The following is a 14,842-nucleotide window of genomic DNA, read 5'->3' on the forward strand; positions in this document are numbered from 1 at the left end:
ATTTAGACGTGTTTTTGTTCACAATACATACATCTAAGTCTATATGTTGAGATTTTATATCCACGCAATTAGACGGACACGTCTAATAGACGTTAGGCGTTTTTACGTCTTGAGCAAAAGGATGCTCACGTCTAATAAACACACGTCTAACACGTGGTGTTTATGCGGAATTAAACGTACACGTCTAATAAACATTAGACGGATTTGTTATAAACACGGAATTAGACGTATGCGTCTAATACACTCATCCGTCTAATAGACGCTGTGTTATTTGTGAAGTAAGAAAAACGTCTAACTACGTGCCGATTAGACTGATCAGGGACAAATGTCACACGCTAAGAGCTATCTACTTTTCCCGCTCAAAATATCGAACAGTCATCTCTTAATAACATGAAGACACGTGTCTATCAAGTTTAGAGAAAATGACTAATATACCATCATTTTTAATGATTACTTCTTGAAAAAGGACGTCTAACATTTATTAATGGGCCATAGCCCTAGAATAGACGGTTATTCAGTATTTCCATATTTCATCTATATAAGGACATTCCTACATGATTTTGAAAACTTTCAATCTCTCGAAATTTATAAGAACCCTAGTTTTCTTGCATTTCTCTCACTAAAACTCTCTGAAATATCATATTGATTCATATTCTCTCAAAATGTTGAAGAAAATCACGCTCGGTCACTGTACTTTGCAGGTGGACTTTCCATCGGTGTATTCCTTTGATCAGCCGGAGGTGGTGAAGATGTTCCAAACCCTAGAATATTTTGGGTTGAGGAAATATCTGGGCGGACCGTTCATCTTCTATGAAGATGAAGTTCGCGAGTTCTTCAAAACGGCAGTTATGGTGGATGATTCCATCGTAGCAACTGTTGACGGAAAGGAGATCTCTTTTGATGAAGCGGTGTATGCGGAGTTCTTTGAACTTCCAACGGAGGGTCATCTGTTCGACCTGGTGCTCTCTTCTGAAGTCATGGAGGAAATGAAGACCTCCTTCTCCGCTGACAGTTCTTAGATCCATGTGAATGGATATAAGAAGGTATTCAAACCCCACTTTATTCTCCTAAACGACGTGGTGGCGAAGGCGCTGCAAGGGAAGTCCGGCTCTTTCAATCTCTATAGTCAAGACCGTTTTGACTATATGTGCGCCATCTCTAAAGGAATCCAAGTAAACTGGGGTCATACCCTATTTCAGAATCTATGTTACTCCATCAGCCAGACAAATAAGGAGAGTATCACCTATGCGGCTCAACTGAGCCACCTGTTGAAGTTTTTGGGGGTTCCTGTTGGTGAACCGGCGCAGATTAACTCTGCAAGAGTTTTTACTGCCTCTACGGTAGCCAGCACTCTGTTGAGGGTGAAGAACAACCTAGAGTTTGCTTCTGGGTCCTTTAGTTTCCAGACTGATGGAAGGCCTTCCACCCGATCAAAGCCCTTTGCTTCTGTTATGTCAACAGGGGCAAAGAGAACCAGAACTGCGAATGAATCGGAGGCCAGTTCCTCCAGCATGAAGAGTCCAAGTCAGAAGGACACGGAATCTGTCGATTCAAGGGTGAAGCAAGGTCTAGGCGTACTTGCTGCAACCCCGATGACATCATTATCTACTCCCTCAACCTTCTTGAGGAAACCTTCAAGGTCTTGTGCCTCAAAGGAGAAGAAGACAAAGGCGCCCCGCGCGTCTAAATCCGCTAAGGTAACGTCTTCTAAGTCTTTGGCTTCTGTGCCAAAATTTGTTGTTCCCGAAGTGGAACAAGCTGAATCTGTTTTCTCTCCCTTGAGAGAATCTGCTGAAGGGCCTGCTGTTGAGTCAGCCGGTCCAAATGTTGAATCTATTAACAGGGCGGAGTCCCCTGTTACTCGATCTGATTAGGTAGCCGCCGGTGCTACAGAGTCGTCTATACCAGAACAAGGTGTTGTTTCTACCATTGTTGTTGGTGAACCCTTCATTCCTGCTTCCAAGGATTCCTTGGTAGTCGGAAAAATTCTTTGTAGAGAGCTTCCTGTTGAGCTCTGTTTGAAACCTCAATCGGCCTTCGAACTGTTGCGGGCCAGGAAAGGGACACAAGGAATTGTTATTGGTGAACCAAGACCAGCTCCAAAACCTGTAGAGGTTGTTGGAAAATGGAAGTCCATTGCGTTTCAGGATCCTGAGAAGGTATCTGAAGCAAGAGGTATTGTTGATCTCATTCTGGATCAAATAAAAGTTCTCTCCTCTGAAAAATTAGAAATCTATGATTCCTGGCGTACTGAGAGGCTGTCATCTAAGTACAACGACTCTCTGTCCAATGCTGCCATATCAAAAGAATGGAAGAAGAGAGTAGCAAATGAGAAGAAGGTCCTGAAGTGGGCAAGAACTTCAGATGTGGGTGAAGCATTAAACAAAAGAGAACTGGTGGAAGCTTGCATTCTTGGAAAAGCCCTGTTTCCAATCTATGAAGCCAGGAAAGCAAACTTCAACCCTGACGCAAAAGGAGCTGATGTTGAGGTCAAAGTGTTAAAGAAGTTGAATGATATCATGGAAATCTATGTTTCTGCTGCTTCCAGATACATTCATGGCGCCGATTGTTCTGGTGCAAAACCGTTTAACGAAGAAGAGGACATGGACATCCCAAACGCTGATGAATCAGATGCTGTTCTCCTGATCGAATTCGGGAATATTTCTGCCGAAGAGAGACGCATTCAAGATCATCCAATTCAAGAGCTTCCTAATAAAGATGGAGAAATGATGAATGTTCAAGAGCCTGAACAAGCTCTTGAGACAAATGTTGAAGAAGTAATCGTGGAAGATGTAGTTGAGGAGGCTTCGAAAGCTCCTATTGAAGAAGATGTGCTTGTAACCCCTGTTGCGAGAACATAAGGTTCTCAAGAGAAACTGGCTGAGGTAACTCAGCCAGAGACCGCAAGAACTAAGGGGGAACCCTCTAGAGAAAAAGGTGATGAAGAAGAAAGTTCCTCGTCTGAGGAGGAACAGGATAAGCAACCAAAGTTTGTTAAGACCTACCTATTTCCTGATGGTGTTGTGGGAAGTGTTCATGAAAACATAACCACTCCCCGTCACTATTCTGGAAGTTTGCTCAAAAGATTTGAAAGAGCACAAAGAGAAGTTGGCGATGAAGAAGTTCAAGAGAAAGCGGCTAAGGATGCTGAAGTTAATCAGCCTGAGCAATCCTTGCAGGTTCATACAAACTTTGAGCCTATTCAAAGTATGGTTGTTGAATCTGAAGAAGTGTCTTGTCACGAAGGTTCATCTGCTGGAGGAAATAAATTGTTAAGATCTATGAGGTCTATGCTTTCCTCAATGCAGAAGACTATGCGTCAGTCAATGATTTCCAGGGAAGAGGAAAGAACGAATTTCAGCAACATGTTCAAGATCCTAACTGAGCTGGATAAGACCCTGAAGATGAATACTTATGAGACCCATGTCTCGAATGTAAAGTTTTCAAAATTTCAACAGAAAAGCTTCAACCACCAAACTGAAATTTTTGACATTGAGAGGCACATCAATGACGAACGCCACAAGGAAACCCTGGATGAACTCAGACTGGTAAAGAATCAGCTGGTAGAAATGCAGGGTTGCATGAACAGAAATGACAATGAACGACAAGCTTTTGCCGAGAACCTTGCCAGAAAGTTTCAAGCAAAGGAAGATGCTTTAGGCAATGCTGAAGGTGCCCAACCTCGACCAAATCAAGGTGAGTCTAGCAGGAGGAATGATAGTGTGTCAACCGGGACCAGATCCAGGCGGGCCCCAATCTCTGATGACAATCCTAGGCCAACCAAGAGAGGTGGTGGTCGAAGTGGTTCTGAGCGTGGTGGTATAAGTGGTGGCGGCCGAGGTAGGCTGTCCAATGTTGATCAAGGTGGACGTGGGAGTGTTGCTGAGCGTGGAAGAAGATCGAATGCAGGAGGTCGTGGTGGTCGCGGCTATCCTCATTTCATGAACATGCTTCCCGGGCAAGAAATGAGTCCAACCGATCCTCGAGTAAAAAGGGAAGAACAATGATCTCTCTTTTCTTTTACTCTGTTTAACTTTATAGAACATGGTTTTTGATAAGCTTTTCGAATACTGGTTCTTTTGAATGGTTGGTGTAAGTGAACAAGTTGTTTGTTTATTTATTGGATGAATGCATGTCTTGTTATATGTATGCAGGTTTGCAATTTCTTCATCAAAAAGGGGGAAATTGTTGGGTCAAATTATTTTGACTAAGTATTGAAATAATTTACCCACTAATATTTTGATGATGAAATAATTTATAAGTCTTGATACAGGTGTATTAAGACAACATGTTATTAGACTTGGATCTAATGAGGGTTATTAGACCGATTTTGATCTCCATTCGCATAAAATTAGACGCCTGTCTAATGAAATTAGACATGAGTCTAATGGAATTAGACGTGAGTCTAATAGAATTAGACGTACAGTCTAACTCACCGGAGTTAGACGTGTAAAGAATTAGATGGGTAGTTTAATGAATACACGGAATTAGACGTGAGTCTATTAGAATTAGACGTACAGTCTAACTCATCGGAGTTAGACTTGTAAGTCTAATACACGTGTAAAGAATTAGACGGGTAGTCTAATGAATACGCGGAATTAGACGTGAGTCTAATAGAATTAGACGTACAGTCTAACTCATCGGAGTTAGACGTGTAAGTCTAATAGATGTAAAGAATTAGACGGGTTGTCTAATTAAGTGAAAGTTAGACGTGGGTCTAACTCCTTCAGATTAGTCTGAAGTAGAACCGGAATTAGACGGGGCAGTCTAACTCAGTGGAGTTAGACGTGCTGGTCTAATGGTTATGATATAATTAGACGGGTTGTCTAATTAAGTGAAAGTTAGACATGGGTCTAACTCCTTCAGATTAGTCTGAAGTAGAACCGGAATTAGACGGGACAGTCTAACTCAGTGGAGTTAGACGTGCCGGTCTAATGGTTATGATATAATTAGACGGGTTGTATAATTAAGTGAAAGTTAGACGTGGGTCTAACTCCTTCAGATTAGTCTGAAGTAGAACCGGAATTAGACGGGGCAGTCTAACTCAGTGGAGTTAGACGTGTCTGTCTAATGGTTATGTTATAATTAGACGGGTTGTCTAATTAATTGAAAGTTAGACGTGGGTCTAACTCCTTCAGACAAGTCTGAGGTAGAACCGGAATTAGACGTGTAGTCTAACTCAGTGGAGTTAGACGTACCCGTCTAATGGTTATGTAAATTAGATGCGAGTCTAATTATATTAGACCAGGCAGTCTAATAGACGTTTTTCATTAGAAGGAGTTGACTTATTTCATTAGACTGATTTTCCCAAATCCGTCTTACTGAAATACGTCTAATGCTCTGTTCAAGCAGTACGCTTGAATCTAGCATTTCTCCTACCCACGTGCTATAGCTGTACCCTACTTCTGCTCCACTTTCCTGTGAAGATTAGTACAACAGCTATATGCATCCAATCAAGGAATGCCACGTAAGGGAATTTTCCTCACATTACCCGTTTTGCAGTTACATCCCTGATGGAATATTCGGCGCACTACCAGTTCGGTACGGCCACGATCTTTGTGCTTAGAACCTGATGTGTACAATGGAGGCTTTCCAATGAAAGGGCGCCACGTATTATTCTTGAAGATTCGACCGTTAGCCCCTGCTCAGTATTTAATCAATCCTTAGAGCAACGGACGAAGCAACGACTTTATCAATTCAACAAATCTTACGAACAAGCATTCTGATTTTGCAGAGAGAGAATACTCAGTCATCTTGCTTATTGAACCTATTCTGTGAAGCTTCTTTCTGATTGTACTGTGTGTAAATCGAGAGAGAGAGCTAAAATCAAAACACCATTAGCTGAGTGATATTCTTCATTTTCTTGTAATTGAACAGAAAGTGTTTTGTTCAATAGTGAGCTAAGTGTGTGTGCAAACTGTATTTGATTCTCATCATATAGTGAATCCTTCTGGTGGTTGGAAGAAGAGGTGACGTATGAGAGTTTCTCCGAACATCCATAAACAAACTGTTGTGTTCTTCATTTTCTGTCATCTTTTCATATTTCATCTTGTGCTTCAATCCCAAGTAAACAATTCCGCCTTGAATCTGTTTCAAGTGTTTACACAAGTTTGCGTACAATAGAAAGAGATATTAATCCCTAACAGGATTTTTATCAAACCGTTTTTCATAAGTCTTCATCATTAGCCAGACCCCCGTCTCTATTGATAATGCCGATCCTATCAATTTCTAACAAGTGAACTGATGGAACTCACCGGGAAGAAAAAAAACTTGCGGTTCGAATTTCGGTTTTTGTGTGACATCGTCTCCAAGGTACTTCAGGCCAGGGGCGGTAAGTTCGATAGCATCACGCGGTTGAAGTTCAAGATGTTGGCCGACATTCTTCTGGATGACCGGATAAACTGTGCGAACATTCTATTCGAGATCCTATGCGAGATGGTATCTCCCAAAACCAATCGGTCTTTGGGCTACGCTATGTAGATCGGAAAGGTTTTGCTTCATCTCAACGTCCCAACCGGGCCAGGTATCATCTTATCTAATAGAAAAATTATAAACTCGGTCAATATCGAGAAAAGTTTTGTTAGATCCGGTAAGGCTAAAGTGACGAAGGCTAAGGAGCCCAAGGTGAAAGAAACGAAGGAGAAAATCAAGAAAGGTAAATGACCGGTGCCTTTGCAATCGGCTGGTGAGGAAACCGACAGCGAGGCAACAGAAACCGCTCCCATGCTCTCCAGACCGATAAACCGCGAAGTCACTCCCATCAACATCCAGTCTCGTGTTGAGTCTATCCCCACTCCGGTCGAGCCTCAGACTCATGCCGAGTCTATCCCCTCTCCGGTCAATCCACAGACTCGTGTCGAGTCTACGGCCATCACGGATAGCCGATCCAGATCCAAGGAAACTTCTATCCCTAAGGTAAATATCCCTATCTCAACTACTATTCTTGTGCCTAGGGATCCTATTACAAAACCGGTTGAGTCTGCAGTTTTAGAGGCTCAACTGAGAGTTTCATAAATTATTGATGACGTTGTGGAGAAGTCAATCGGTTGGATGAAACCGATGTGACCGGTAAGATTGTTGAGACTGGCCAGAATGATGAAACTGACCGGGCAAGTTATGCGAATGAAGTCGATAAGTCGGCCGAACATAATAAAGAAGAAAGAATTATAGCCGAGCAGCCTCCGGTGCATGAAAGCAGTCATACCGGGAAAGATTAAACCGGTCTAATTAATGAGGAAACTATTCTGACCATTCCAATCCTAAATCTTATTCTAGAAAAGGCGGCTGATACAATCATTCCGGATTTTGTTGAAACACCGGATTCTCGTATGGCCAATGCTGAAGCAGAAAAGATTATTGATAATGTCTTCAAGACGGTTGAAGAGAGAGCATATGTATTATCCGACTCTTATTATTCATGGGCAAAAGTAAGATTGAAGGTAAATTTTAAAGACATTCTCCCGGACTGTCCTGAAGAAAGTAAGTGGTCAACCTTAGTGTCATTGGAGGAAACTATGCTTGATCTTGTTAAAACCATGTCCGTACCGGTTGCTATGACAAGAACGAACCTGATTGAGGCAAATGCTAAGTTGAAGGTGTTGTCCTCAGTTATTGATAAAGGAGATCAGGATACTATTCAAGGTGAAGTAGTCGAAATGGATAAGATCGTGCTCAATGCCTTAAAAATAGTTAAAGAAAACTTAATCGCCGAAATATCCAAGTATGAAGAAACGACCAAAATGGATGAAGAACCGCCTAAATCCACTCCGGTTGAAGAAGACGATATTCACCAAAAAGAAAAACAACCTGAGAAATCGTGCTACGAGGTCGGCCAATCTTCTAAATTGGTAGGGGCTCCATATCAAACCGGTCAACCGGAATCTCCGATCAAATCTCCCGAAGAAAAAGAAGAGAACCGAGATGGGGCAACTGCTACTCCGTCCGCCAATAAATCGGCCAAGACTCCATCGGGTAATTTTTCTAACCGAAGTAAGTCAAGAGAAGAGAGTTTTCATAAACCGGCTGGAACAGAACTATCTCTTCGCGCCGACTCTCCTCCTCCGATGCAACCTCAATCAATCGGCTCGGTGGTTCCATTTTCAGAAGAACGCATGAAGTCTAACATGGAGGAAATGATTCGAGAATCCATGGCTCGGGCTTCCTCCACCGACTCTAAGCTTTCACATGTTGAAGAGGTAACCTCTCAGACTTTTTCATCGGTGAAACTTATTTCTTTACATCTATATGTGCTGATAAAGAACCAAGAGGTTGCAAACGAAGAAAGAATGTCATTGGATGAAGAGGCTGCCCGGTAGCTTCAAGCTAATGAGGATGCAAAAGCCAAGGCGTCTGAGTGTGATAACGAGCAGATGGCTCGAAAGCTTCAACATTAACTTATTCAAGAGCAAATCGATGAAAAAAGAGAGAAATATACTTCTCCAATTGCCAAAAAGACAAAAGCACAAACCAACAAAAGAAAGAGGGTCCAAGAGTCGGCAGCAGCAGCTCCACCGGTTGTAAATCTTGCCGCTCGCTCAGAAAACTTGAATCGTGGGGAAGAAGAAGAGAAGGATGGTGAACCCTTGAATCAAAGAAAATGTTGATCCAGAGCTACCATTCAACCAATCCCAGCAGTACCAATTCAATCTTTTCCTTCCAGTGCTCGATCAGACCGAGGAACTCATGGAGATTCGGTTGACAATGTTGTTTAGAGTCAAAGAAATCCCACATTCAATATTCATGTTAAACCGACAAGACCCTCACGGTCACCCGACTTTCTTGGTCAACCAACAAGGAGTTCCCAAATAGTTTTCGATCCTACTGCACCGGAAAGGGGCTTCACAACACGTTACTTCACCGACTTGATCAATAATCCGGATGGAGGCAGCCACTAAAATTCCATCCTTATGCTTATATTTATTAAGACTACTACTTTGGGAAATTATGAATATTTTTGGGAACTTATGAATATTTTGGAAACTTATATTATTCGATTTTAGTTTTAAATTACTGGTTTTGATAATTTTAATTAAAAATATCAAAAAGGGAGAAATTACTAGATAAACTTACAAATTTTTTCATACAAAATTTTTTTCTCAAAACTCTCTCCTAAAATTAAACCATTTTCAACCGGCCAATAAATATAAGCTTTTTGAACCGGCCAACGATTGCAGGGTTTTGAATATTTAACTTAAATAATCAAAAAGAGAGAAATTGTTAGATAAATTAGATAGTTAATTAATAAGTAATTAACTATCTAAAGAACTTAATCAAACTCAACCTTTTGTGTAGGAAAAGCCAGGAGCGGTCACATTCTAAAATTGGCCGGTCAAACCGATATCATAGAAGTAGCACAAACCGGAACTCCCAAAATTAATCCATCTTATAAGTTTAAACAGAAGACCGGTTCGGCTTAAATTTAGGATCGATGAACTTTTTCTTAAAGATCGGTTTACTCTCCTTGGCGGTAGGACTGATTAACCGGTCAAATGAACAAACCGATATGATGTCCGGTCAAGCTCGCCCCACATAGCTAAAGGAATGTGAAGAAAGCAATGGTATCCCCTAATGATGACTTCTACATCAATCATCATGTCTTCTTCTCTATCTCGACGGGGTTGGTTAAATTCTTAGAAAATCATAAATGACCGTACAATCCTAACGGGAAGATTAATCAAGATCATATCAAAGATATGGAACTGCTGGAAGTTTCTATTTCGATGTAATAAGTTCTCTTTGGGAATAGGCAGAAGGAGATTTTCAAATATGCAGACTGTGTTATTTCCTATTTGATACAAGTCTGTTGATAGACTGTAAAATGTAGAAGACTGCCAAACTGAAAAGATATGCCTATTTCGGTATAAGTCCAAAACCAGCCTCCAAGGAGCAGGGATCTGTCCAACCGACCAGCTGTTAAACTCAATAAAAGACAAACTGGCCGGCTTTATTCTTTCTTGGGAAGCATCAACCGCATTTAATGCATTTCAGCTTCTTTTGACCAACCAATCAGATTCAAGGATTACCTTGTAGGTATCCGTTGAAAGAGAAATATGATCGTTGTCATATCTCCATTATAAAAGGAGTAGCTGAAGAACATAAGCAAGGTTACAAGTGAAGTCACAATTACAGAACAGTCTTTTAGAGAGCTACAAAAGGCTATTAAGTCTACTGTTCTACATTTCAATTTGTTCAAGAGTATCAAAGTGTATTACAATTCCATTCATTCTGTGTGAGAGTTATAAGTCAATAGCGAGCAGTAAATAAGCCTCGGCTATTTGACATATTGTAAAGTGTGATTGAATACTTTTAGTGAATATCCTTCGCAAGATTTGAGAAGAATGGTGACGTAAGAGTTTTATCTCCGAACATCCATAAATCTTGTGTTGTGTTCTTCCTTTATTCTATTCATCCTTATTATCCAATAAGTGTGTGTTGCTTCAAGTTGAAACAAACTACTTTCGCACTTGAACTCGGTTCAAGAAGTTTGTGACAACTTGTGTAGTGTTGAGACCAGTATTAATCTCTAACCGGATTAGTATAAACCGTTGTGAGTGTGTAAGCGTTCTCCTTTTGTCGGACCCCGGTCCTTTATCGGCGATCCCGATCCTATCAAAAACAACACATTTTATTTGATAATTCAGTGCCTTGGTTCCCTTAAGCATTTCCCCAAATAGGTGAATGGAAATAACAATCATACTCAAGTACTTAACCCAAACCGAGATCCACTAACAGTGGACAAGTAGTCCAATTAAATAAACATACCAGACAGTGGATATACACATATGAACATTAGACAAACTTTAATGAAAATACCTAAAAATGATGGAAATTAACCATCTTCGGTCTTCACCATTCGCCTTTAGACGATTCTCGACAAATTTTTTACGAGCTTTGGTGCGGGCTTTTTGTGCTTGTTGTGGGGCCACGTTGTTGAAAGAGAGACGTGCACCGATCACAAAGAGGGAGGCTACGGTAACAATACTACTACATACATTCATCGTCAATCCAATTAACATAAAGTGTGTATCCAAGTCTAATTTTAGTAATAGAGTGTTAGATGATAATCCATAGGAAGAAAGACAAATCGACCGACCTATCACAACTATCTTTAGAGGAGTTTTGTAGATGGTAATCCATAGAAAGGAGATGAAGTCCCAATTGTAGTGAAAGCAGCGGTTGACATAGAGGAAGCGCGGGGGGTGATGAAGGTCTCAAGAAAAATGAGGAGATATGTGTGGTTAAATGTGGGAACTAAAATTAGGCGCGAATGAAGGTAAGACTGTTTCCACGGGATTTTTGACGCCCCCAACATTATCCACATAGTTTTCTACGCCCAAATATTATCCACTTAGTTTTCGATAACCCAGAGTCTAAGTATTATCCACATAGTTTTTTAATCTTAAATATGTTATTTTATATTATTTATAAATTAATTTTATATATTATATATCATTTTTGTGTTTAAAATTATTTGATTTTATTTATTTTATTATTTAAGGAAGATAATATTTTATATTTATATAAATTAATTAGTTATTATTTAATTTATAATTATATTATATATTATTCACGATTTTGGCTATGATAATATTAAACATATTATTTATAAATTAATTTTATATACATAATATATTAATTTTAATTTTATTTATATTTATTTTATTATTAAAGTAAGATATTATATATATATAGATATTACATATTATCTACGGATTTTGCTACGACAAACTTTTTAAAAAAAAGTTAAAGATAATTATATTTTATTATTTATGTATGTTTTTATTTTTTCTATATAAGGTAAAACATAACATTGAATACGGCGTCAAAAATTTCCAGAGGAATTTTCATTTAGTTATTTTTTCACAATTTTTGCTACGTAAATTTATATTTTAATTTAGAGATAATTATAGATCATAGATAAATATCTTTGTTTTTGCGACAAACTTTTATTTATTTATTAATATTTGCGATGGTTTATATTTTTTGTGGATTAAACCGTCGCAATATCCGTCGAATATTTCCGACGTTAAATATACGTCGGTAATTATTCTTCGCTAATTAAATGCTTTTTTTTAATGTAATAACATTCATATTTCACGTAATAATAATAATAATAATAAGCTTTTTACTTGTATGAATTTTTTAAATAATTTTAATCTAATCAAATATTATTTTATAGTTTCTTAAAAACACTACGCCTAAACACGAATTTGCAATAATTTTGGGTGAGTTTTAAGAAAGTTAATTAGTCAAATTGAAATATTAATTAAGTATAATAAATAAATCCCCAAAGCCATGCAACCTTCCACATGAGTAAAGAGATTCTTCAGCCAGATGTTTGTGACATGCAGATACAACAAACAAAATTCGGAATATTAACAGTTAATGTCATCAGGTGGCTATGTTTTGCCGAGACAAGTCGGCAAGTCGCCACATCCCCATTTTAACATGCAAACCAAACACACCAGCGGCCAGACGTCCCATCTCCACTTATTATAAAAAGGACATTCTCGGCCCTAAAAAGATCACACCAACATATCTCCATTTCCCAGTACTCAAGAGAAGCTAGCTAGCCATGGCTAAAGGAAATACTCTATTAGCTTTCATCTGTGTCTTTGCATGCATCTCTCTCCTAGCCTCGGCTACCGATGAAAGAAGGCAAAGCCGGTTGACTCAGGCCCAGCAATGTCGTATCCAACGGCTCACAGCTTCCCAACCTTCACAGAGGATCGATAACGAAGGTGGTTCGATCGAAATGTGGGAACAGAAGGACGATATGTTCCAATGCGCCGGCGTAGCAGCTTTTCGTTACACCGTAAAAGCTAACGGACTCTCTCTTCCTCACTACCACCCATCTCCCCGCCTACTCTTCATTGAAAAAGGTAACAGAAATTATAAACCTTATATATAATATATATATATATATTATGGATGATGTTATTTTCTGAAAAACAGGTGAGGGTTTGATCAGCATTAATTTCCCGGGATGCCCTGAGACTTTCGAGTCGGAATCTGAGTCGATGTTCATGGGTAGACAGAGCAGTGACGAAAAGTCGGAGGGTCGTGAAGGAAGAGACTCGCACCAAAAGGTTCATCGTGTTCGCAAGGGAGACATCGTTGCTATTCCAAGCGGCGTGGCTTATTGGTGCTTCAACGACGGGACTCAAGATCTTGTAGCCGTCGCAGTAAGCGATCTTAACCAAAACGTAAACCAGCTCGACCAGCAGTTCAGAGTAAGTATATCATATCTTCTTTTGAGAATAAAAAAAAAATTCGTCAAGTTTTTATTAGTGGAATGACTTAATTTCTGTTTCTAGTCGTTCTATATGGCCGGTGGAATGCCAAAACAACAACGACAAACTAGATTTACTGCTCATGAAGCTGAAAAGAAAGAATACTTCGAGAATATTCTAGAACATTTCGACACGGAGTTGATGGCCGAAGCCCTAGAGATGCCTGTGGAGCTCATGCGAAAGATCCAACAAGGAGAGCAATCGAAGAAGGGATTCATCGTTACTGTTCGCGAGGGCATGCGCATGATCAAGCCAGACGAGAGGGAACAACAAAACGGCTTGGAAGAGTCTTCATGATGTAGCATGAAGATCCGACACAACTTGGAATCTCGCCAACAATCCGACGTCTACTCCCGTCAAGGAGGCCGTCTCTACGTTGTCAACCAGAACAAGCTCCCTCTTCTCCGCCTCCTCGACATGAGCGCAGAGAAGGGCGAAGTATTCCCGGTAAGTAGTACGAATAATGCTGCCCTAGACTAAAAATAATGATTATGTTGACCTAAACGAGCTGCGAAGGAAAAGGCCAAGGCCGGCTCTGTATGTAATATTCATTTTTGTCTCCAAAAATACATCATGAATCCACAATTTTATGTATTCAGAACGCGATGTACAGCCCAAGTTGGAATATGAACGGACACTCCGTGGTATACGTGACAAAGGGAGAGGCCGAGGTACGCATTGTGGACCAGAGCGGACAAGCAATAATGAACGAACGCGTGCGCGAAGGAGACATGTTTGTCTGCCCTCAATTCTTCGTGGTTACAAGTCAGGCTGGAAAGGAAGGATTCGAGTGGGTGGCATTCAAGACAACTAGCTCTCCGATGAAGAGTCCCTTGGCTGGTTACACTTCGGTGATGAGGGCTATGCCTCTTCAAGTAATTGTTAACTCCTACCAAGTGTCTACTAGCCAGGCTAAAGATCTCAAGTATAATACTGGCCGACAGACCATGTTTCTCAAACCTAAGGCTTGAATCTCTTCTTAAACATGTGTTTCTGGATGTAACTAGTGTGTGTATGAGCTAGTATGTAGCAATAGCTAGTAAGCAGCGTTTACTATGCTTTTTTTTTTTTCAAAAGGATAAATAAAATATATCATGATGAGCTTGATATTATATATTATGTGTATGCCCCCTTTCTTTTCCTTTTTGTAATGGGATAGGATTTTCCAATTTCTATAACATATTTACTTTGTGGTCACAAAACTAGAAGAAAATACTACATATTATATATAGTATCATAATCCTAACCATATTTTTTCAATCAAAATATTAGTCACATTTTTCAATAAAAATATTAGTTAGTACCCATTCAGAAATATGGAGTCAAAAAAATCAACCTCCGTGGATGAACGCTTAAATTTTCTCACAAATATTTGCGTGACTCAAGATGATAATTCCTATGGACGAACCCTTAGGTTTTCTCACCAATGTGTTTACTCAACTCGACATTCTCATTTTCACTTTACCGAGCACTATTCGCGCTAGTACTTCCCTCATATACTAATATATGTTATATTTTAAGCCATAACTCACCCTCCGTTGTATGTCGGC

General features: G+C 39.7%; 2 protein-coding genes across 2 annotated transcripts; both read left to right on the forward strand.

Moving 5' to 3' along the window:
• The first annotated feature begins 12,574 nt into the window (after positions 1-12,574).
• LOC124942855 (11S globulin seed storage protein 2-like) lies at positions 12,575-13,589 on the forward strand. The gene is made up of 3 exons (XM_047483427.1): positions 12,575-12,881; positions 12,955-13,232; positions 13,317-13,589. Exons 1-3 carry the CDS (start codon positions 12,575-12,577, stop codon positions 13,587-13,589), a joined length of 858 nt encoding a protein of 285 aa, XP_047339383.1.
• Positions 13,590-13,595: 6 nt separating this feature from the next.
• LOC124942865 (11S globulin seed storage protein 2-like) lies at positions 13,596-14,263 on the forward strand. Its single transcript, XM_047483439.1, has 2 exons — positions 13,596-13,739; positions 13,892-14,263. Exons 1-2 carry the CDS (start codon positions 13,596-13,598, stop codon positions 14,261-14,263), a joined length of 516 nt encoding a protein of 171 aa, XP_047339395.1.
• The last annotated feature ends 579 nt before the right edge of the window (positions 14,264-14,842 follow it).

This window comes from Impatiens glandulifera, chromosome 1 (assembly GCF_907164915.1).
Source record: "Impatiens glandulifera chromosome 1, dImpGla2.1, whole genome shotgun sequence".
Classification (NCBI taxonomy): domain Eukaryota; kingdom Viridiplantae; phylum Streptophyta; class Magnoliopsida; order Ericales; family Balsaminaceae; genus Impatiens; species Impatiens glandulifera.